General features: G+C 39.8%; 1 protein-coding gene across 2 annotated transcripts in view; it reads right to left on the bottom strand.

Moving 5' to 3' along the window:
* Positions 1-25,925, bottom strand: part of PTPN2 (protein tyrosine phosphatase non-receptor type 2) — a 41,996-nt gene that overhangs the window by 11,487 nt on the left and 4,584 nt on the right. For both annotated transcript variants that reach the window (XM_054984697.1, XM_054984698.1), the window contains exons 2-7: positions 19,715-19,805; positions 15,449-15,549; positions 12,817-12,915; positions 11,971-12,108; positions 3,131-3,340; positions 2,201-2,362 (exon numbers count right to left, since the gene is read on the bottom strand). In XM_054984697.1, the coding sequence (XP_054840672.1) occupies positions 2,201-2,362; positions 3,131-3,340; positions 11,971-12,108; positions 12,817-12,915; positions 15,449-15,549; positions 19,715-19,805 (801 nt within the window). The remainder of the gene's footprint in view (positions 1-2,200; positions 2,363-3,130; positions 3,341-11,970; positions 12,109-12,816; positions 12,916-15,448; positions 15,550-19,714; positions 19,806-25,925) is intronic.

Here is a 25,925-nt window from a genome sequence, read left to right as displayed (position 1 = left end):
TCTCTGAAAACTTCCCTGTGTGCCAGCTAAGATGAGTTTTTAGATTAAGTATTTAGAAATTAGAAGGACTATTACTGCAGTAACGTTTCAGCGTTACCACCCTATTTGTTTGATTTTAAAAAAGGTGGGAAAGTAATTCCGAGAGCTGAAGAGGGAGAGAGAGTATTGCCAAAGGCTTTCACGGCCGGAGAACGATGGTTGTTGTGGATTTTCCGGGCTGTATAGCTGTGGTCTTGGCGTTGTAGTTCCTGACATTTTGCCAGCAGCTGTGGCTGGCATCTTCAGAGGTGTAGCACCAAAAGACAGAGCCTTTTGGTGCTACACCTCTGAAGATGCCAGCCACAGCTGCTGGCGAAACGTCAGGAACTACAACACCAAGATCATAGCTATACAGCCCGGAAAATCCACAACAACCAGGGAGAGAGAGGTTTCCACAGTCTGTTGTACCAAGAGCACAGAAAGGTAGATGACATAGTTGAAGGCAAAGATATTTGTCTCAAGGAGGACCCTTTCAGACACTTGTGGTTGTTCTTCACAGCACTGGAGAATAAGTCTCTCTCTTGTGGGCTTTTAGTTATTAAGATGCAGCACCATTAAAGAGACGTTGACACAGTGTACAACAGCTGGAGCCAAAGTCAGTATGAAGGTCTATTTTTTCCCTACAGAGATAGTCAGAGCTCTCTTCCAATGAAGAGCCAGGAAGAGTGATTTCATAGCACTTGTTTTGAAAAATTCAGGCTATGTATGCAAGAGTCTACAGTACGTTGTGTGCCCAAGCACAAAAGACAACTATTGTGGGCTGTCGGTAGAGAGGAGCTTTCCATTACACTGATGGTGCCTGAAAAGTTGGTTTTTGCACAATAAGCACTAACAACAGTGGAAGAACTATATACAACTATAAATACGTTATGAACATTTAATTTTTTAGACACAGTTTTTCTCCAAGAGAAATCCCAAAGTCTGTTGCAGCAGACAAAAAGGAACTGAGAAGGAAGGTGCAACGCCTTCTCCTTGGGCATGCACAGTTGGAACTGCATATGTGGGGGAGGGGATTTTCACACCTAAATGCTAGCTCTAGAAGTTTCCAAACAAAGGCAATGGGTAGGCACAGACACAAACACAAAAGTGTGATGCACCAAGATCATGAAGAAATTTTTACAGGTCTGACTCCCAACAAAGTATTTTTGGCTGAGAACACATATTCAGATTATGTGCCATCACGCCCTCCAACATCATCCAAAGACTTCTAACATTCCAGATGCGTTCTGACTGTACTGCTATGATACCAATTAAATCAGGACAGATCACTCTTGTGAACACTTAGAAAAAGTTAATATCAGAGCTATTTGGTTTTATCATAGTAAGCACTAAGATATTTACAATTTATTCATATAAATTATATGACAAATGTGCACAGCAGCAATTGTTCCTGAACAGAAGCAATATTTAGAAATAAATATTAGGAATTGTGCTTTCTAGACAAGTCAATGGAATCTCTTCTGAAAAGATTAGTAAGAGACAAAGGGTTGATTCCAACCAGCTTTCTCATTCAATCTCACCCAGTTCCCCTCCTTAATACATCCCTCATCCCACGTCTTTCAATCAAGCAGGCCCCATGATCCCTAGCATTGCATGTTTGATGGTCAAAGGGTGTGTGCGCGCGCATGTCTTCCTTTTTTCAACAGTAGAAAAGCTGCTTGGCTCCAACTCAACATGCTGGACCCAAGAAACTTTAACGTAGAAAAATAATGCGAGAAGTATTAGAACCAGACAACTAACTAAACAACACAAAGTATGCTGAGTGTTCCCACATTTTGGCAACTGTTTCATATTTACTGTACTATTATTCAACACTAATGTACCAGAAAGGAGGGAGAAGCGGGAAGATTTTGTAATTACAGCAAGTCTGAAGTAACTTTACATATTAGATGCATTGCATGTACTTGTCAAATCTGTACAAGCTGTACTCACATAAAATCTTGGCTAAGACAAGTGAAGTCTGCCAGCTGCCCATGAATCTCTTTATTTTACATCATAATTTATTGTCCAATAACTATCTCAGTAAAGTAACAGTTGCTTAACCAGACATTTATATGCACGAACAACTAAAGAGCATTTTAATCTAAATGCCTGAATAATTCTATTACGAATTCTCCAAAAAGTAAGAGACTTCAAAAGTAAATTCATTCTAAACATTTACCTGTATAGTAGAATCGCCCATTATATATTTTGCTCCTTCTATTACAGCCATATATGAAAATCTTAGCTGATCAGGAGTCTGAATAAGTCCCATTCGGTATTTTCTCATATTCAATAATACTTGCTTAATGTCTACAGAAAATGGATCTTTCCTTTTTTCCATCTACAAAAGAAAAATATCATTAGTTCTAGAGACAGATCAGAAAAACATGTGTAAGCTACTTTCAAATCATGTGATCATGTTCATGTATTTCAGTATAATTATCTATGTTATATGGGGTTGCCAGATTCCTGCTTCAAGTTGAGAGACTTCCTGAATCTGCCTGGACCTTTCTGGGTTGCACCAGAAGTGATGTCATCATATTGCTAATGATGTCATTACATCATTGGCAAAGTCCCCTGCCACAGGTCACTCTCTCACCAGTAGCCAGGCTCATGCTCATTTTTACTTTCTCCTTGGAACTCAAGACATCAATCCTGTATTATAAGCAGCAAATACAGTAAGGGACAGAATACTGAACCACAGAAATTTTGCCTTTATGTTCTTGAATAAGCCTCATATTGGTTCAATTGTTATTTACAGGCACACTTACACACTAAGTTGTAACAATACAAAATGTACCTCTCTCCCTTACTTCTGTGGCCTTTTTTACTTTACTTTTTTACTTTTTCCCAGGATGTCAGTGGAAGATATTCACATCAATTTTTACAGTTAATACAGCGCATCATATACCTGCTGAGGACCTTTGGACTTCAATTTGTTCCAATATTGGGGAGGAAGGGGAAGATGCGACAACATGTACTATTTTATATTTACACTGAGAATTGTTATTCAAAAATAAATTAAGATTCCCCCAGCCTTGAAACCTCACATTTTCACTGCACATTGAATTAACTGCATGGCAGTTGCTGGCTTTGGGGACAAACTTACCAGGACAAGACATGTATCTACCAATGAAAATGTACCAGAGCGCCCTATTCCAGCACTACAGTGAATGACTGCAGGCCCATGTTCAGGACTCAGAGATCCAGATTCTCTGACTTTAAACAAGAAGTTTAGGAATGAAGCTGGGGATTCAGGAACTCCAAAATCTGGCCAGGTAGTATAATGAAAATGGAATATCATCCTGGACTCTCCATTCTGAGGAGGAAAAAAATGGTTAAAATTGTAGTAATGTATTGGGATACATTCAATTTTCCATGCATTTATACTCAAATGCAAAGTTTTCAGCCATTACTATTGAAACCTCAGCTGTAGTTTGCCTCTTTTTGCACAGAGCAATTACATTTAAGAAAAATAAAACTTTGCTTATGAAAATGGTAGAGGTTATATTGGTAAAAGTAGCACTGCTAGTTTTAGTGTTGCTGTAGTTTTTGCCGGATTGCTTATTTCCTACTTATAACACTGAAAATGTGCTGATAATAGCCAAAACCTACAAACACAAAAACTGTGTAAAAGTGGTCTGCTGCCACCTCCCCCTAAGTACCACCAGCCAATGGACCTACACTTCAGTAGATGATACATTTTTGTCCTCCATGAGCGGAATAATATCTGGGTACTTTTTTTTGGAAGAAGGCAATCCAATTTAAAAGAGCAGCAGCACCAGTATGGCAGGGGTGTTAAATCTTTGCTTGGCAAGGCAAATCCCAGTTTCTGTTTGGTGTAGTAATCAAGAGTGGCAAGACTCTAATCTGGAGAACTGGGTTTGATTCCCCACTCCTCCACATGAAGCCAGCTGGGTGACCTTGGGTCAGTCACAGCTCTCTGAGAGCTCTCTCAGCTCCACCAACCTCACAGGATGATTATTGTGAGAATAATAATAAAAACCGCTCTAAGTAGGCATTAAGTTGTCCTGAAGAGTGGTATATAAATCAAATATTATTAATGTTTATTATGTTTGTTAGAGAACTGAGGTACTGAATCACAGTTACCACTGAATATTCACAAAAATTTGTATTTTAGTACTTTTAAAAAGAAGATGAGCAAAACATATCACGCTCTATTCTATCATTTTGTTCTGTTAAGGGTGCCATGTTTCACTGGCATAATATTTTCTGCCTCAGTGGAATGCATTGCCCTACAACCCAACATACATATTGTTGAGGTGGTTTAAAAACTCCATCAATTCTTCCTCCTGGAGTTTTTAAACCACCTCAACAATATCCACCTGAACATACAATCCACCATGGAGAAAGAAACCGAGGGTAAACTTCCATTTCTAGATACCTTGGTCATCCGCAAAGCAAACTTTCAGTTAGGTCACAAGGTCTACAGGAAACCAACTCACACGGATCGGTACTTACACAAAAACTCCAATCACCACCCTCGACAGAAAAGAGGCATAATAAAAACATTAGTAAACCGTGCAAGACGGATATGTGAACCGCACTCTCTCAATGAGGTAATTAATCATCTAAACCACGCACTTCAAGCAAATGGCTACTCCAGAAATGAAATCAGAAGCGCAATAAAACCCAGGATGAATCAAACAACCAAGGAAAAACAGTCTCCTACAGGAAAAGTGTTTTTGCCATATATCAAAGGAATCACTGATCAGATGGGAAAGCTTATGAAAAAGCATGGCTTACAAACAGTATTCAGACCCACCAGAAAAATACAACAGATGCTACGTTCAGCAAAAGACAGTAGAGACCCCCTCACCTCTGCAGGAGTGTACCGTATACCCTGCAGCTGTGGACAAGTTTACATCGGGACCACAAAGCGCAGCATCCAGACAAGAATAAAAGAACATGAAAGACACTGCAGACTTGGCCATCCTGAAAAATCAGCCTAACTCAAACAGGACACAGTATCCTATTCCAGGACACTAAAATACTTGACAACACTCCCAACTACTTTGTCAGACTGCACAGGGAAGCCATTGAAATTCATAAGCATAAGCACAATTTCAACAGGAAAGAAGAGACTTTAAGAATGAATAGAGCATGGTTTCCAGTCCTGAAAAACACCAGGCTAACAAAACACTCTATACCCAACAATAGCCCTGCAGAGAAGATTAGCACATCAAGGACCAATCCATATGCAAAAGAACCTCCTCAGGATACAGTGAAGCCTCCCACCATTAGCATTCCACACCCTGGGAAACTCTTACAGGATGACTCAGCCCAACCCCACCCCTCCTGAGTAGATATAAATGACCTGCCAACATCTTTTCCACACTGTGACACTGAGAGATCTCTGTCTTTTGGTGCTACACCTCTGAAGATGCCAGCCACAGCTGCTGGCGAAACGTCAGGAACTACAATGCCAAGACCACGGCTATACAGCCCGGAAAATCTACAACAACCATTTAAGCACAGTGTCTAACTGTTGGTGGTGTAATTCACAAAATGAATTTCTTAAGCATATGCTTTGGACATGTTTAGTCATTTAGCCCTTTTGGGAGGAAGTTATTAGTAATATTAATTTTGTGTTAGAAAACTCATTTATTTTTGAGGATGTTAATGTACTGTTAAACCACTTGCCTGTCTCCTGGAATCTAACTGATGGTCAACAGAAATAGACCCTCTGTGCCCTTACAGTTGCTAAAAGACTTCTACAGCAATGGAAAGACAAAAGACCACTTCCTGCAAATCACTGGATTGAAGACCTTATACACTTATCCACATTTGAACGTATCATATGTAGAAGGCAACTGTGTATGCACTTATTTTTAGATATTTGGAAATCTTTTATAGATAACTATGTATAGATCTGCTAGTAGTGTTTTTGTAGCCAGAATTCTTTTGTTTCTTTTTGTTTGCTTTTTAATTTTTTCTGTTTTGCACTAATAAAATAATAAAAATTAAAAAAACAGAAGAACTTCCAGAGCATGCAAAGCATATTCTTGCTACTCCTCTCTGGCAAGATAGTGCTTTTAAAGTAACCCAAAAGCACTATTTTAGGATCTTCTGCTGCTGCTGCTGCTGCTGTTATACAAAGCGGGGTCAGAGCGGAGCACAACAAAGGATAAAAACAATTACATTGTGTCAGAACATCATCACAAAGTGAACACAGTGCAATGGAATATCATTGCCCACTCATGCATGATATTCAATGAGTACTTCCAAAATACATGAATAATGTTCACCTTTACATCTTGACCTTTTCTATTAGCTTTATCATCTATACCATCCTTCTTGGTGCCAATCACTACTACCTTAATCAAGTGAAATTAGGATTTCAGATGTCCTTCATGAACTCTTGCTTTTTTACTTATTCTGGAGGGGGTGGGTAGGAAAGCACATATTCAATTAATTTAACTTCAAATTTTGGATTTGAATAAAAGACATAAAAGACATGTGTGTACTTTTATACATAATACTGGTGTCGGAAAATACCTCAAGCTGAGAGGTTTCAGACTTGAGTTCTTCCTTCTAGTACCAAACATGAATCAAACATATGCCCCAATATAAACTACAAAATTCAATACAGCTCTTGTTTTAATACACAGAAACAGCATGTTGAGTTCTGAAACATTTCTAGAATTTCCACAGCTTCATCACTGATAATAATTAAGAAGAAAGGCTGTGTTTATGAAGTTGTAAAATGTTGATAGGAACGGAAAATTAAATTAGTATCCCAAAAGAACACTTCCAGCAGCACAAAAAGTGCTTTGCATAACTGATACCGTGGACTGCAATCCTACCCATCCTTGGGTTGTTTAAATCCCACTGAAGTCAATGTGTCTGAATCAAAGACTTTGAAGTCCTTCCTTCACAAAGGAAGACATTCAATGCAAGAGTCTTTGGAATGAACCCAATGGGTATGAAACAATATTTATGTTGCCTTTTCTAAAATGCATAGTTCATTTTACTATTGCCTTTTGTGTATCTGACCACCCAATTCTTAGAACACCATCTCCTTCTTGTCCACACGATAGACAAAGGCTTAAAATAGGAGAGGCCAGATTTTACATTTTGGGAAGCTACTTAATTTTTTTCAAAAATCTTGGGAGATACCAGGCATAAAATGCCTGGAAAACAGGCTTCAGTCTGATCATACCCCAGTTACACGTATCTCCTTCCTTGCTTTCCATCAACTCAATGATATTGTGATGCATTTAAACCTCTATCACAAGAACAAAACTTTAAAGTACACATGATAAGTACAAATCACATTGGTTGGATTTTGAGGTTTGGCTAACTCAATTGTACCAGCTTCCATTTCCCCCAAAGTCCCAAATAGCATTTTAAAGACTTGGGGTGGAGGGAATATTTATTTATTTAATTCAACTTATACCCTGCTATTCCTGTAAGCAGGATCAGGGTGGCTTCCAACAAAATGTATTATTAAAATACAATAAACCTTTTTTTGCAAATAGCATATATTTTTTGTATCTCCCCACCACTTTTTTCTGTTCCCTGGAAACCACTGTACCCCTTTCATTTCCCTGCTTCCTTCTCTCCTTCACATTCACAAGCAAACCTACCTTTATCTCTCCCTGGTTTTCAGCTTTCACTCTCCCTGGCAGCGTCTACCCAGAAAAATTCTGGCCAAGCTGCATAATGCCAACTGAGCTGGGCCCACCTGTATGGTAGGGAACCCCCATGGACTCATAGAAGTAACCTGTATCCCTCTACCCACCCAGTTCCTCTTTCCTTCATCGTGGCAATCATTATATCCTCACCTTTCCCTGCTCCTGTCTCTCCTTCCCACAAATCAACCTATATTCTATCTGCCCCTCCACTTTAGTTATATTTATTGTATTTTTTTACTACATCTATATGCCCCATTTCTCCACAACGTTGACCCAAAGCAGCTTACATCATTCTCTTCCACTTTATCCTCACAACAACCCTGCGAAGTGAGTGAGACTGATAATATGTAACTGGCTCAAGTTCATCCAGTGAGCTTCCATGGCAGAGTGAGGACTCAAACCTAGGTCTCTCAGATGCTAGTCAAGCTAACCACTACATCATATTGGTTTTCATGGGGTAGCAGGGCAGCTGTTGAACAGAAGCAAGCATCCAGCCCTGGGCAAGTCATGCAAGTTGTGAGGTATCAAGTTAACAAGTGGTTGCTGGTGGGTCTGGCCCTGATGAGTCCTCACCCAAAGGCCAAAACAACCCTGGAAAGGGCTCCAAACCCTCCCCTTTCTTTTTACTGACAGCCTTTTAGCAAGGCTGGAACTTGCTAAAAACATAGCATGTGGTTGCCTACAATGGCCACTGAGGGTATTTGTTTCTTAAAGGTACAGGGTGCTGCTTCTGCAATGTTGCGAGATTTTAACCTCCTCCCATCCCCATGTGTGAGTTTTAAGATTAAGATTTTTCTGAAAAGCTGGGGCATTTTTCAGGTTTGTCGAAAGATCTGGCTTGTCTGTTCATAGTTCCATTCTCCACATTTAAGTATCCATTGATAGGGTCATACTGAGAGTTTAAGATCCTTTGAGTAGTAATGAATGTAATGAAACAGCAAGCCCATCACAGCAATTGCTACAATCCACTTTTGTCAAGTAGATTTCCATATCTGCTGCTAAGCAGAATTTCTTGAAAACTCTAGTACAGCCTTGAAAATAATGCAGCAGTCTAGTTACTTATAGTATAATCAACAGCATGAAGAAGTTACGATAGCTTGAAAGATAAATTACTACTAGCATACAAAAGTGAAATAGCCTACCATATGATAATTTAGAAACAATCTCTTGGGATAATTTAGAAACAATTTCTTGGGATAAGTTCTCTCATCTCAGACCTTAGAAAAACACACTGTTAAAAATTCAGTTTTTTTAAAAAAAAATTCTAATTATCTCCCCTCCATCCTTTTGGGTGTACTTAAAAATAACCTTGATGAAACTGCAAAGGAAGACATAGAAAGGTTATGGTCAAGGTTTTTGTAAAAGGAATTCAAATTCTAACTGACCAAAGACAACTTTTTTTAACCTAAACTGTCATCTTTTTACAGTTAAACTAGGCGAATTTCCATACCTCCCATCTAATCGTACCCATGCCTGTACTTAAGGCAGAATTAGATTTTATAACTGAGCTCAGCTCCCAAGTGTGTGTTTAATATTATTAAATGCTAGCTACAGCCCTCAAGTTTTATACAAAAGCAGTTTCTCCCTTAAGGTAGCTGCAGGCTTACAACTGCAATTTCTGCAAATGCAAAAATCTGCAATTCTATAAAACTATATTGACTCAGCATCAGGTAACATACTTTCACAGAATAAACTTTGTACTGTACTCATTTTGATTAGGCATAAAAAGAGATACAAATAGCAGAGCTCTTTACCAAAGAATTTGCAGGAAGCTTCTGGCACATAAAATACTCAGTTCAATAATTGAGGAGAGTTTAATGAATGCCAAACTGCCTAAGTTCTACCTAGTAAGCAAGCAAGCAAGCGTGTGTGGTGTGTGGGGAACTACTGTACCTGTTAAGAATATCACAACTATGAAATAGCCAGGAAAAGAATAATAATATGTATTGTTATATGATCAAGGTCAGTTTTGCCTACTGTGACTGGCAGTGGCTCTGTAGGACCCTGGGTCTGTCACTTCCCCTACCATCAGGTCCTTTAAATAAAGTTATCAGGGATTGTACTGGGAATCTTCTATATGCAAAGCAGATGCTCTACCACTGAGCCACAGCCCCACCAAGGACATACGACAAGTAAATATTTAAGATTCTGCCACAATCACAGACCATTGTAATTCAGGTGCTTTAAATAAAAAAAAGTGGTTGACATTTGTGGTTGACCTAGAGCTGCGATGGAACATAACGGAAGAAACAATTTTCAATCTGATATTACTTTCAGAACAAATTTCATTTTTCAACACTTCAAGTGAGTGTCAAGGAGCATCCTGAACAATATGCATTCGACACAGAGGGAGTTCTATCATGTAGAGAGAGAATGTTTCTGGAAATTTTGAAACCGTAGAAAACCACCATTTTTTTGAAAAAACAAATTTTGGAAAAAATAGAAATATATGAAATTCTTTCCTATCAAACCAAAACTTCTTTTACTGATAGTATAATTTATAAGTAATCAGCATATAAAATTTGAGATATTTATGGAATTTAAAAGTATAAATATCTCAATTTTCTACAAGAAAAATTCTAAGTATACCAAATAATTGAGAAACAGTTGCAAATTACTATAGGCTAAGCTACCACAGCACATGCTTATTCAAGTTTTGCCATATGAGATGTACAGAAAAAACAAAAGCTGCAGGTAGAAAACAAACTCGGTAGTAAACAAAATCCATTTTATTATTTCGACAGAAACTCGCTCAAGAAAAATAGCAGGTTGGACTGCCAGTGTGTTTGGATATCAAGTTAAACATTATACCACTGAAAACGCTGAACTCTTTGTATTATGAACACACAGAATATTAACTCTTGCCAAAATTAGTGACTTTTAAACAAAAAAAAAAATCTTGAAATTACTATGTATAAGAGGGTGTTTTTAGTGCTCCCGAAAGTTTCCTAATTTGTTCACTGGAAAAACTGAAACAGACCCCAAATTTTTTATGCTGTACATTTTGAGTGTAGGAAAAAAACAGAAAACACCCCCCCCACCCCGATTTTCCCATTTTTCTTCCAGGTCCTCTAGTAGCAAGAAGGGCACTGCTACTGAAATATGCATCCTCCCCCCCGCAATTACTGGGTGACCCTTGACTCATTCTGTGTGAATTTGCGTTTGTATTTAAGATTGGAGTTCCCTGACTCTAATCAGCAGCAGCTTTGGGGGGAAAGATCAGGTTGGCTGTGGTATTCATACTAAAATTTTAGTAACTCATGCCTGTTTATGCAAGAAGTTTACTTTGGTAACAAGCCCTACAGCTTCTATAAACACAAGCACAAGGCACTCAAAAGCACATCCTTTCCATTTTCCCTTTCCTGAGCAACACCGTAAGACTCCCTCCCAGCAAAAGCCAGTGCTGAGGACTGGGAAACATGATGCCAAGAAGCGAAGGGGGCAGCACTGATGAGGGGGAATCAGGTGGAATCGCCTTTCCCCCCCACTTACACCAAAATAAAGCTTCCTATCGTACTTGCACTACTAGGAGAAAGAGCTGTACGCAATTTAACCCCACTACTCTTCTCACTACGGCAGCTTGCACCTCATGGCATTTTGTTCAAAAATTTCCCTCAGTCTCCCAGCACTGACTTTTCAGAAATCTGGGAGCAGCTACTGGAAAAATGGGAAGACGGGAAGAAGATCCTCCTCCACGAGCATTTGGCATCTGATCAGACCCGTTCTGTTATGTTTTCAAGTTTACTTTAAGGGAATTGTCTGGAAAAGTTGCAGAAATACAAACAATAAGAGAAAAAGATGAGGTCGAAGAAAAGACCACACATCTCTTTATTCTAAACAAAGGGGAAGCCATGTTTTCCCACGATATGCTGGTGATGTTTAAGGTCAGCCATGAGGAGGGAGAGCAGTCTAGATCCCACATCAGTGCACTGGGGGTTAACTCTTCCCCACATAATTTCCTAATAGAAAATAGAATCTCTGAGCTGCTATTAGTCATGGGGGTGGGGTGGGGTCTAGGGCAGGGAGGAAACAGGGACAAGTTCCTGTCTCCTTATCCTAGCAGGGCAAATATTAGAAATATGGAGGAGATTTTGCATGGGGAAATGGTGTGCTCCTTGGCTGCTTTTTAAGATTAAAGCAGCTGTCAGGAGATCCAGACTTTTCCTGAGGCTTAGCAACAGAATCAATTGTCTGTGCATCAAGGGACATTGCAGCTCCTACAGAAAGCACACAGGTAACACCACACACTTTTACAAAAACACTGCATAATTTGATTGGGGAAAAAACTTACACTTGTATTTTCTAGCTGAAGTTGTCGTACTGTATAGTAGGATTTGACATCTTCAGATTTTAGCCTCACACAAAATCCTGTTTCTTTGAACATCATTACGTCTTCTTCTTTCGTTGGCCAGTACTGAGCACATTTTACCTAAGTTGTAAGATAAGAGTATTGTAATAAGAATTTGTCAAACCAAATATAAGACACTTATATACTGATTCATAACAAAAGAGCACAATTCAGGATAATGCAGTAAGCCTAGCCACCCAGCAATGGCTTTTGGGGTAGTCTCACAGTGATATAACATACCTAGGCTGTAGGTATGCATTATATTTCCTAAAATATTTGGGTTAATCTTATAATCTACCAAAAACAAATGCCATTTAAAATGCCTATTTATATAATAGGGTATGTCCACATATTGTATATCACCAATGTCACAATGACACACTCAACATCACTTACATACACTTTCCCCCCTAAAAATAGAGGTGCCGGAACTCATGATGTTAACTTCTCTCAGCCCAAGTCCTGAATGCTCAAGAGGTGCTTACATATATTGGTATAACCAGCCATTCACATTCATTGACCTTTCTCCAAGCTCTGCCAGATCTCTAAGTGGCTGCAAATATAGGAGACTGTGCTACACAGTCTCAATGACCCTACATTTTACTAAACTTCTGTAGTACCTAAAAGTATTCATATATTATCTCAAATATCTATCAAAGTGTTGGCTTTTAAGTCACTAGAATACTCAAGCCAAGAATACATAAGCATCTCATACCTGGACACCACAATTAATTGATGCTAATCTAGTCCATTTCTTGTGCATAATGCTAAGTAGCTACTGCAACTTACCGAATCTTTCTCAACAATTCTGTTTAGCATGACAACTGCTTTGGTCTTCTGTTGCCATACCATTAACCAGAAATGGCAACATGTATTAGGAAGTGGACCCTGCGAAACAAGAGAAAGAGATACTATGGCATCAATTTAATACAACGGAATCTGTACCTATTCTCCTCCTCCTCCTCTCTGTTTTCAATGTATGAATTAGATTACAAAATAGAGAACAATCCAGGCTGAACCTCCTAGATGCGAGTCATACACTCTACCCACTAAACAACATAGGCTTTGATAGCTTAAGGAGGTTCTTGAACATTCCTTGTTATTTTCCTCCTTCACTATCTGTGCTGCTTTTCTCACCAATGGAGACATAGATAGCTTACCTTGTACTCCTCAATTTTATCCTTACAACAACCCCGTGAAGTAGCTCTGGCTGAGAGTATGTGACCAGGCCAGAGTCAGCCAGCAGTCTTCTGTGGCAGAGTGGGGGATTTGAACCTGGATCTACATTCCTACATTCTATTCCACACAGGCTCTAATAGATCAGGGAAGTGGTTAAATCCCCTGTGTTTTAGTTTTAGCTTTAGTTTCACAGCTACCACAACCACGGCTTCCAATGAAAAAAGCTAGTGGGCAGGGGCTGGAGACTGCACGGCCCAGGATGCCCTGACTTCTTTCATGTTTGGCACTGCAACTCCCTTGATCAATTCTGAGGTGTCTAGATTTTTCTAAGGAGTTATGCCTGCCATAGATAGACAAATCAATTTATTATTAGATTCCAACTACTTGGAACCTGGAAAAAACATTAGCAAGCAATATGTAACTATTGACAGGAACAGCATAAAAGAGCAGTAGTATTCAGTTTTGGCCAACTAAGAGAAAAAATGTGCATGCACACACACACATGCATATAAATAATGGGCACAGATATTGAGAACGCATTACACATGAAATACTATGTTCACAAACTTATGCAGGTCTTTGTCCACAAATAGTACAAGTATTGCGGTCTTTGTTGTCAGCCTCAGTTATGCAGAAAGATGTTTACTTATCCAACCAATGACAATGTATAAGGTAGAATTCATGGGTAGGACAGTGAACTGCTCACAAGAATGTTTAATGCTTTTCATGTGATTATTCCCAGGAATTGTCTGAGAGACTATATGTCTGTTTTATTTAATAAAATGGAGGGGCGGGGGAATAAATTCAAAGATACGTATGATATCACAAGAAAAAATAAAGCTATGAATATCAAATCACAACCAAAAGTTAAATCCTTATTTATATGTCTCCTCTCACATGGCAATAAGGGTATTGTAACCACCAACTGATACAGAACTAACATGTAATGACATCACCCCAGTGATTTCCATGGAAGAGATTTAAATTCTGTTGAAAGAGACGAATGAATAAACACGCATATCATGCACAATTCTGGGTGTGCAAAAAGTGGTATGTCAACTATTTTCAGCGTCTTCAGGGTTTTTTTTTTGTGAGTATTAAGGGAAATACATGCTATAGTGTCTTTACACATTGACAAGTATTGTGCAAATTAAAATTACTTCTACATAATACGCTGAATTTGTTTGAATACAACATTTAAATCACACTTGAATTGTTTTCCTAATCAAATAGTTCAAGTATTTGGGACAAATTTAACATGAGGTACTTTTAAAATGTGTTTACTAGATATAAATAAAAATAAATATGTACATAGATTCTATTTAGGGTACTGACAATTTTCAAAAACATTTTCTGGAGAAATGATTCTGTTTTTTACTGGAAAACCCACATTACAGTTCACAAAAAATTATTAGCTAGCCTCTCAATACGTAGGCGAATTTAAAATTTGTCTGTCAAAATTCAGATAAATACTCCAGTGTTAGACTCTTAAGATAGCAAATAACAGTTTTGAGACAACAAAATAAAAAAATCTAAGGCCATAAACATAGGGATTTTTTTCATTTTAATTTCAAAGCTGTAATCATACACTCCCATACCCCAAAATAGAAGAAAAGGAAGCAACATAAGAAAACTGTAGAGTCTTGCATTGTAGTACCCTTCCAAATCTTTCAGCTACAAAACTTTAAACTCAAATAGATACCTATTTAAAAGAAAGAGCTATTCATAGCAGAATTTTGCAAATATTCTATACTTTATTTGAATCAAAGGTTACTAAAAGCTGTTTTTTTTGACAGGGCTTGAACCAGAGAGTAATTAATTTAGTAAACTAGAGTGAGCATATGCAGAGTGCCTTTAATATTTGGTAATTATATTAGAAGGGTAAACTTGTGCCTAAAAGCTGCTAAAAGTTCAAGCCTCTGGGTCAGAATTCTGTTGTCTCAGAGAATATAGCGAGTGGGTTTGTCTGGCCAGGCATAAACCTAGATATGATAGAAGTGCACTTCCATGAAGCTGGTCTCAGCAGCTGTCTTTAATATGTAGCTATTGGCATAAGCCAACTGCACTGACCTACATCACAGCCCCAGAACCTGTTTTCTGCACCAAAAGAACCACTAATTTAAACCTCCAAGGAAAGTAAGAGCTCTTACACCATTTTATTTTGACACAGATTTAGCATGAACTCTATTTCCATTATATTTTGATATTTTAAACCAGTACTTTAAAATTTATTAATACTTACCTGTGTTAAAATATAATTTCTTTGGGCTTCTTCATTAACCACCAAGCTTGCATTGATGTAATCATTGTCTGTATTCTGCAGAATAACTCGACTGTGATCATCTTGAAATAAATATCAGGAAAACACTAAGTCTTACAGCTTCAGTAGTAAAAAGTCACTGTATTGTAGATGAATTTGTATATCATATCTTAAGGGGAATGAAAGTACAGTACTGTATAGTGGCACATAGTGAAAATCTAGTTCTGCATACCTCATTACCAAATATACTCAATATACAGTCAGAATTTTCTTACTGAACTAAAATGGCTTATTTTTCATTTAACACCACTTTGACAATTGAATAAACAAAGTACAGAAAAAGATATCACGGAACAAAAACTCCTCTCAAAAAAGTTCTCCTGAAATAACGGCACTTAACATAAACAGAGGCAGTGAAAAGAAATTGAACACCCAAGTAATAGCCATTGTTCACATAGGCCGTTTTCACATGCCTAAAACCTCAGGAAAATCGTGCAACACTCACGGCACAGTGGCGTCTTCATAGCACAATTTTCCGTTTAATGGTGCGATTTCTGACGTCGTGTCATTAAACAGGAAATCATGCTATGAAGACGCCATCATGCCATGGGTTTTGCTCCATTTTCTGGAGGTGATCACAGGCATGTGAAAACAGCCATAAGCCAGGGCTCAACAAATCCCAGATGCCATGGCACCCAGAAATTTCACTCAGCGCCTAGTATTTTCAGCAGTCATTTATTGTAGGTGCCTCTTGCTGATTCTCAGTAAAGTTAAAAGCTGTAACCTTTTTTTGGTGATGACAGCCAAGATTATCCCATAGTAGTTTATATGATAATACACTTGTGTTACAGTTTTTTAAAAAATGACTAGAAACTATCTAGGAATAGGTTTTGTGGCAGCAATCATTAGAAAGCATGGTTAGGAAGATATAAAACCCTGAAGGCTGAAAAATAAGTCTGGCTCCTACATTTTGGGGTGGCTTGTAAAGCTGAAGAAAATTTGTCTAGACCTAACATAAGCCATTTATACAGCAACCAGGGCAGGGCAGTTTCTGACTTGCTAAACTCCTTTTAACAAGAAATGTTTGGAAGAATATGTACTGGCCTGAAAAAGCTTTCGCAACAATACATTCGTCAGTCTTGAAGATGCAGATTCTTTATATTAACTTACAACTTTTTAAAGGCAGGTCAGTATTATTCCTATATCATGACTTGTCCAAGGCTAAAGAAAATTCATGGCTGAGGTGAAATCTGAGTCAGGGATTTTCCTAGCTCACAGGTGACTTTTTAAATCACAACATACACAAGCTCTCACCTCTTACTTGTGTTGCTAAAATTAATCAAGAAAGGTGCTTCTCACAACTCCTTCTTGTGATTCTTAAAGGCCATGTTCCAGAACAAAAGACCTCACAAACCAAGATGATGCACATGTGCATGCACAAACAAACTGTGCATGTTACTTACATTTTTCTTGTTACATTCTCTATGGCAGCTCTCACAATAGAAAAACAGTTGCTTTTATGACTACACAGTTAGTGGCCTCAGTGCAGAGACAAATACTGTAGAGCATGTTCTGGTTGCACACATAGTTCCTTTAAATGTGCATAAACATCATTTGGATAACAGAAAGGTTTGTACCCTCAGTGCACCTGGTGTGCTGATACAAATGTGGTAAAGCATCAAGAGGGGGAAAAGGGACACTAATATAAGTATAGTCGTAACCAAAAGATGACAGCTAGACAGAATTGGAGAACAAAGATCTGCAACCCTCCCTTCCTTTCTGAGACTGAAAGAAGCCTTATACTCACACAGTTAAGAACTAAGCCTACATTAAGTAACTATTTGAAAAGGTTGTATTTTAAAGTAACGGTTTAAGACTACTTTATTGCAACATGAGCAGCATTTGCCTTGCTTTAAGGCTGATAAATACAGGAACTTAGAAATCATTTTTTTCCTGACAAGACAATGGAACATAATACTTCTAGATTCCCTTTTCTTAAAGTTTAAAAGCTATGGAAAGCTTTCACTCAGAGCTATTTGCTGTTTTTGTAGGATACATATAGTGGCAAAATGCACAGGCACATTTTTATGTGCAACCGGTATAAACTTCAATATATATAATTTGTATCCCAGGTTTTTTTAGTTTACTGAAAATGTAAACATGGGTTATTTGAAAGAAAATCATTTACAGTGCTTGGAAATGAAAGTGTTAAAAGGTTCTCTTTTCATGTATCAATTTATTGGAACTCAAATGTTTTTGCTGGACAGAAACCAAAACCTTTGTAAATACTACATGCCATTTGCCAACAGGAAAAACTTAAGATCTTGTTATAGTAAATCACACATACTGGTACTAGTGTTCTCGGAAAGATGATGTCAGCAAGCACTGTTTTAACTATTTAATCACCAAACAGTTGCTGTTTGATTTTTCACAGCAGACAACACTATTACCCCACTTCTGTGCTTCATCTCATAACACCAGGCAAGCTAGCTTCCAGTCTATTTTTTTCTAAGATACTCCACTTATAACCATCAAAACAGAAAGGTTTCTTCATAAAAACCACGAGGAAAGACTTGCAGCTTGTTGTTCAATCTAAATTTCTACATCATGTACCCAAAGGGAACTTGAATGCTAATAGCTACCCATTACCCCATTAATGGAAATTGTGATTAACTTTCCTTTCAGTAATACAGAATCTCAAACACTGAATCTGCACTTAGCCAGGCTGCAGACGTCAGGCATAGTTCTACACTACATTCTGCCTAGGCTGCCCTTCAGTAATAAAGTGGGATGCCCTTTTCATACTCCATTCAACCTCTAAGACAACCACTGTGGAGAAAAGGAAGCTCCTGACTATTCAGAGGTTATCCTCATTTTGTTTTTAAGGCATTTTAAACTTCCATCTCAGATATGTACAAAACTAAGACCAAAAACTGTTTTATTATTTAAGTAGGTAAGCAAGCCTTTCTAAAGTAACTAAAATGAAACTTCCAAGTATACTAACATGTAATCTGGCAGACAAGCACCTCAATCTACAAGCTATTTCTCTTATAACAGTCCCACAGAAATAAATGCAATTTTAGAAAGATTTTATTAAGAGTATATTATTCTGATCTGCCAGAAAAGCTCACTGAGAAACAATGAAAAATTGTCCTACTGCCAACAAAGAGATTCCTATGGGTCACTGTAACCACTCCTCCTGCTCTGCTTGGCAACTTTGTTCCTCATTTAGAAAAGCAAGATTCCAGTTCACAAACACAGTGGCTCACCTGCACATTATTTTCATTAAACCCTATTTCACGAATAACCAATTCCATTCAAACAATACAGTTATGTGAAATTTGGACATATCATCACATCCACAAAGCACTTACAAAAAAATGTCTAGATCCAATGTTCTTCAATGCTACAGAGTTTCCTAGCTCACAAGGACAGAAATACCAATTTGCATTTCGACTTTTCCAAACAGCATTACCCAAGACTTTAGCAACTGCTGAGATGGCTCATTCCAAACACAGCACCATCTGCAGTCAGATAAGCATACATGAAGCTGCCTCAACCCAAGTCATACCATTAGTCTTATCAAGGTCAGCACTGGCTACTCAAGGTCTCACATAAAGGTCTTTCACATCGACTATTACCCAATTCTTTCAACTGGAGATGCTGGGGACGGATCCAGGGTCCTACTGCATGCAAAGCAGATTCCCCAGCACTAAGTCACAGCAAAATCCCCAAATCCTGTTTGGAAGACATTTGACCTCAAGAATTGTCTTCTTCCTTTGCAGACACCAGTTGTGTCCTGACTCATGTGTTGCATTTTATGTCAACTATACTATCTGAAGCTGTGAAAAAAATAAGAAGAAAAATCTGCTTTGGTGCGATACAGTTTGATTTAGAAGAAAATGGTGAACTCCTCCAGAGTAAGTATTATATGGGAAAAAATGAAAGGCCATTCATAACAGAGGAAGTAGTGGATAATCCATACAATACGTTTTATAATAATTTTGGAAATCTGGATAATAAGAATGTTGCAAAGACAGAAAAAGGCTGAGCTCTACAGGTTTCTATATATATTTCATAGTGTACCACTAAGCCCTTGGTATGCACACTTAAGTCGCAATTACTGAAGTGTACTAGTACATGCAACTTTCTGCAACATTCTGACGTAATTGACTAATAAAAATCTATTTAGAATCTAAAACACTACTTGATCATGGATTTGATTAGAATAAACAAACGTTTACTTACATGGGCTAACATCTCTGTATCTGTTTCTATTTCGGTTTTCTGGATACTTTGCAACTTTATGTGGATAATCTTTGGACTGGTTCCGAATATCCTTGAAGAAAAAAAGAGATAGTTAAATGAAGTGCTGTTTACCCGTTTACAATAAAATGTTGGGCAAGCAAATCAATCAAGATTCATTATTTTTAAGTCACTGCAGATTTTTCACTAGTCTTGATTTATTACTTGAGTCTTTTCCTGAAAAGAAAGCAGTTAAAATCCAATGGCAAACAAGCACTACCTCCTTAATGTAGATATAATATTGTGCCTGTGAAGAACAGGATGCCTGCAAAGAATCATGGCGGCAGTGGGGAAAAGAATTTTTAAAAAAAACCCACATCTTAGACTCTCTTCCTCCAGGATTCAAGTTATCAGGAGCCCCAGCATGCCAATTTCTTCTTTTCTGTTTAAACAGATACTTGCTGTCAACATTAAGCTCCTTCTGAAGCATATTCAGTCTCCATCAGACTAGTTTAATTAGTTTCCCTTTTGCATTTTAATTTACAAAATGTTTTTATTCTGCATATCTGAGGAGCCCCTGAAGTAGGAAGAGACCCCCCCCCTCTCATTCCACTCCTCAGGACCACCCAGTATACTATTAGATAAAGTGACAGAAACACAGTAACTGCTACCCAGTGTCTTCAAAGCCAATACCAGATATGATAATGCATCTTGGATGACAGTTGCAAACCCAGGTGAACAAGATCTGTATTAGAGTACAGAGGCAACCTTGGCACTTTACATCTGCTACAGTTGATTACACACAACTGATTATATACATATAGGCCACCATTTCCGCTTGGTACTGGTTCTACTTATTTATAAAATGAGATATTTTACTGGGGAATGATGGAAATAATTTCCTGACCCAGGACTTGATCAGTTTGTTACCTCTCTCAGGAATATATTTCCTAAAAATGAAAAGTATATTGCTTATTTATTTTTATTTGATTTGATTTATACCCCGCCCTCCCCATGGATGGGGTCAGGACGGCTACAACATTCAAAAAATACATTAAAAGTCACAAAACCATAAAACCAATAATAATTTTTAAAAAGTCATTAAAATAGTCCAGGAGCAGGCTATTTAAACAAATATTGGGAGTCCGTACATGGGCATAGCAGATGGCTTATTTCATCTAGCACAGGTCTATTTCTACAGAGCTTTGCAAGCAGCAACCTGCGCACCAGATTTAAACAATTCCGGCTGTAGGAGGAGAGGCAGAGTGATAAATGCATGAAATACTTTTGTCTTTCAGTATCCCCTAAATTTCTTCTTTCAACTTTTTGCTGAATCTATAGTTTTACTGTTTTAGATATAAATAGCTAAACTATTAGATTGCTATAAATTTGTTATTTATGTATGTTATTTATAGTCCACCTTACTCAGGGAGACTCAAGGCAGTTTACATAGTGTAAATCATTATGAACTATGGCTGGAACATCCCATAAACAGCGCAACAGGTTACAGCAACAGTCAGTATGCTGTAGTACAGTCTTCAGTCCCTATACCTTTCCCAAAATATTTCTCTGAACCATTTCCATACAGCCCTCGAACATCCATAAAAAATCCCTCATGAATAATTCAGTTCTGCATAATTCACAGACAGCCAGGAGAGCGGGAGACTTCCTAACCTCATCAGGTACGCCATAACATAGCACAGATATGGACAGTTGTAGATTTTGCTCATTTGTAGAGTGGTACCTGCAGCAGACCCTGTTCAGATGCACAAAGCTGATGTAGCAGAGCACAGAAAGAGAGGCAGTCCTGTAGACATGAGGGACCAAGGCCATGAAGGGCTTTGTATGTGATGGCTAATAGTTTGAACTAAGCCCAGTAACTGATCGGTAGCCAATGGAGTGACCACAGTATGGGAGTAATATGCATGGTCCACCTAGTTCATGATATTAACCTAGTTGTATCAATCTGTGCCAAGTGAAGCCTCCAAGTTAACTTTGAGGGGAGAAATATGTAAAGTGCATTATAGTAGTCTAGTCTTGATGTTACCGTACTTTGGATCCAACTAGAAAGAGTAAGATATTAGTTTTCTCTACCGTTGCATGTTAAAAAGATGTTCTTTCAAGAAAGTCAATATAGATGAGTAGTAATAAGATTTTTCATTAATGTTCAATTAATTACATGTACTCACAAAACTGCTAAACTAACACAAAATTATTGTTTTTATTGTCATCTGCTTCAAAACTCCAATGGTACTAGTTTAAGTAGATTATAAATTTTGCATTTAACAAATGCCAAACCGGTGCCATGGACAGACCACTCAGTCCTGAAGGCTCGGCTGGGGATATCCCCCCCCCTCACAAGGGCAGTGAGCTGATTTATGCTCACCCGCAGAGACTTATGGACCCGACTGGGTTCCAGAATGCTTTGCGAGATCCAATGCTCCATGGCGGTTCATTAGATGAGCTGGTGGAAAACTGGCAGTGCTGGCTCTCCGAAGCCATTGACGAAATCGGCCGTCGCCCTTTTTGCCCCCATGCAAGATGGGCTCCCTAGTATACAGAGGCGCTCCAACGGAAGAAGCGGGAGCTAAGACGGCTTGAGCAAGCATGGCGACGTTCTCGGGACGAAGAGAGAATATCATCTGATAGGACGTTTATGAAAGCCTATGAGGTGGCGGTGAAGGCTGTGAAGAAAGAGTTTTATGCAGCCTCCATTGCATCAGCTAGCTCACGCCCAGCAAAATTGTTTAATGTGGTTTGGTCACTGGTCTCCTTGCCAGAGGGAGGCAGTCAAATTTTGAATTTGGATATTAGCTGTAAAGCTTTTGGGAGCTTTTTTGCTGATAAAATCTTGTCTCTCCGCTGCGACTTGCCAGCCACAGTTGATTCAGTGAATGAGCTACAGACCTCATGGTCGCCTTTAGGGCCAATATTTGACCATTTCAGCCCACTATTTGGGGAGGAGATTGACAGAACCCTGCGATCAGTTAGGCCCACCACATGTCCCTTGGACCCATGCCCATCGTGGCTGGTAAAGGCCAGTGCCGAGGAGCTGTGGTCCTCACTGGAGGCCATTGTTAACCTATCCTTAGGCTCTGGGGTTTTTTCTGGGCCATTAAAGGAAGCTGTGGTGAGGCCTCTTTTAAAGAAACAATTGCTGGACCCCAATGACCTGGTCAATCACCGCCCGGTTTCGAACCTCCCGTTTCTGGGAAAGGTGATTGAGCAGGTGGTGGTGGAACAGCTGCACGGCTTCCTGAAGGATGTCTTGGCCCTAGAGCCCTTCCAGTCCAGGTTCCCTCCGGGACATGGGACGGAGACATTGCTGGTCACCCTCACAGACGATCTTCGTAGACATCTGGATCGAGGCGGCTCGGCACTGGTGATATTATTGGATCTGTCGGCAGCGCTCGATACAGTCAATTACAATCTTCTGACTCACTGCCTCGCCGATGTGGGGATACAAGGGACAGCCTTACTGTGCTGGAATGCAGGCAGGGAGACAGCCACGAGCCTCTCCAGCAGTCCGAGTTCAAACAAGCCGATAAGGGAGTGAGCCAGGAGCGTAGTCCAAGGAGCCGATATGCGGGGGTCAGAGCCGAAAAGCAGTCAGAGCAGAATGGAGTCGCAGTGGAACCAGGCGGGTCTGTGCGCAGGTGCTTCTGCACCGAAGGAGAGGGCGTCCTGGCTTAAGAGTTCTCACCTGCAGGACGGGGCTGCACTCTGTTACAACTCAAGGTCGTTCCGACGCTGCTTGAGTGCCTGAAGCCTTGCACTTCGCCTCCTTTCCTGTGCAGCAAGCCGCTGCCTCCCTCTGCGCTGCCTATCAGGTTCGGGGGAGCTAGGTGGGGATGTTGCCCTACCCTCAGGAGCTGGTGCAGGTAAAGGGGCAGCTTCTGTCCCTGAGTCTGCCCTGGATTCCTCAACCTGCTCTGGCAGGGATTCCTGCTGCTCCAGTCCCTGCTGGTTTTCCAAGCAGCTGACGCTGGAGGAGCTTGGAGTATTCCCACTCCTGTCGTCCTCCCCAAGGTCTTCGTCCTCCGAGGACTCAGAGGCCACGACACTTACAGTGGCTTGTCTCTTTTCTCCATGGTCGAGGACAGAGTGTGGAGCTTGGGGAGAAATTGTCATCCCGCCACCCTTTGGTGTGCAGGGTCCCACAGGGAGCAATACTCTCCTCATTATTATTTAACATCTAAATGCGCCCCCTTGCCCAGTTGGTGCAAAGTTTCGGACTTGGGTGTCATCAATATGCAGATGACAGCCAGTTGTATCTGATGATGGACAGCCAGCCCGACTCAGCCCCAGATGTCCTGGAACATGCTTTTGCAGCTGTGACTGGTTGGTTGAAGAAGTCTCGGTTGAAACTGAACCTGACGAAGACGGAGGTCCTGTACTTGAGCCACGGGGAATTAGGTTCGGGACTCCAGCTCCCGGCCCTCGATGGGGCACTGTTAGTGCCAGTTCCGAGGGTTAAAAGCCTGGGGGTGATCTTGGATGCCTCCCTGAAAATGGAGGCACAGATCTCAGTGGTTGTCAGGTCCTCTTTTTTCCATCTGCAGCAGACCAGGCAACTTGTCCCTTACCCTGTCGATCCCTGACTTAACTACAGTGATCCAAGCAATGGTAATCTCTAGGCTAGATTACCGTAACTCGCTCTATGCAGGGCTGCCCTTGAGCCTGACCCGGAGATTACAGCTGGTACAAAATGCAGCGGCACATTTTATTACGAGAGTGCCAAATAAGGCACTGTTCTTACATGAGCTGCATTGGTTGCCAGTGGAGTACCAGATCAGATTCAAGGTTCTGGTACTGACCTATTGGCCCTGTGCGGATTGGGACCAGCGTATCTACAGGACCATCTCTCCCCATATATTCCCTGGAGGACAGTCCGATCGGGGGATAAACAGCTGTTGGTGGTCTCTGGCCCCAAGGAGGCCCGCCTATCCTCGACTAGAGCCAGGGCCTTTTCGGTCCTGGTCCCCACCTGGTGGAACGCTCTGTCTGCTGAAATCAGGGCCCGGCAGGACCTACTATCCCTTCGCTGGGCCTGCAAGACAGAGTTGTTCTGCCTGGCATATGGCTGAGGCTGGGCCTCCGCCGGCCTGAAAAAAGGGGTGTATAAAATCTTAACCCTCCCTGTGAAGGCTGTCCACCATCCTGTTTTAAATGTGTATTAATACACTGTTTAATGTAGATGAAGTTTTTATTGTATTTTAATATGTTGTTATCCGCCCTGAGCCCACTCGCACAGAGGGTGGAAAAGAAATTTGAAATAAATCAATAAAATATGGTACTGCATCAAAATTACAACAGAAGTAGGACAAAATTTGCTGTGTATGTGCTTTCCCCACCCCTCACCCCAGGCTCCAGAATATTATATTTCAGTTTCTGGATCTTCTTCATAGTAGGCCTGTTGGGTATCACTTGTCTCCTGATATAGTAAAAGATGCAGTTCAGTAATTTCAGAAGTATAGCTTGATATTTCTTGAAGCAGAACAAGCAGTTTTATTTCTTGTGCCCAAATGGAATTCAATGAATTCGGGACAACATTTTATTTTCTTTTTAAAAGGATGCAAATTGAACATGATCATGTACAAATGTTCTGGTATGGATTGAGCATGACACTGCTGTGCCAGTGCAGCTACGGTCTTCCAACACTGCAACAGTGTAAGAAGTCTGTAGTAAACCGTTGCACTGTTCAAAGCCTTATGCAAAGCTTAAGGGGACAACAGAGAATGTGGCAGAAGATGAACAGGGGACTGGAAGCATCAGTCACACACTACCCTAATACAAAGCTGTTACAATGCAGTATAAGAGTACTCTACAGTATTCTGCATTCTGAAATAAACCATTTTTCTGAGCCCAGCTGCCCACCCTCATTTACCATTTGAGGGTAATGCTAATTTATCTTACAAAGTTATTACAAGGATCCTACTGTGAAGTGCTTTGACCATGCGAATAGTCCTTTATAAATACCAAATACTATTAACCCGATCCTCTACCAAAAAAAGAACCATCTTCCCTCTTTACATCAGAATAACTACATAAAAGCATAAGTGTTAAAAACATCGCACTATCTGATATACACTCAAGGGAGAAAGACCCAAACACACCCTAAGCAAGTGCTAATTCCACAACCTTAGGATAACACTATTAACTCTTCGACATGTCCATAGAGGGATATTAATGTCACTCCTACCCCACACATATA

This window comes from Eublepharis macularius, chromosome 7 (genome assembly GCF_028583425.1).
Source record: "Eublepharis macularius isolate TG4126 chromosome 7, MPM_Emac_v1.0, whole genome shotgun sequence".
In the NCBI taxonomy this organism is placed as follows: domain Eukaryota; kingdom Metazoa; phylum Chordata; class Lepidosauria; order Squamata; family Eublepharidae; genus Eublepharis; species Eublepharis macularius.
The sequence above is the reverse complement of the archived record's forward strand: the minus strand, read 5'-3'. Positions and strand labels throughout refer to the sequence as shown.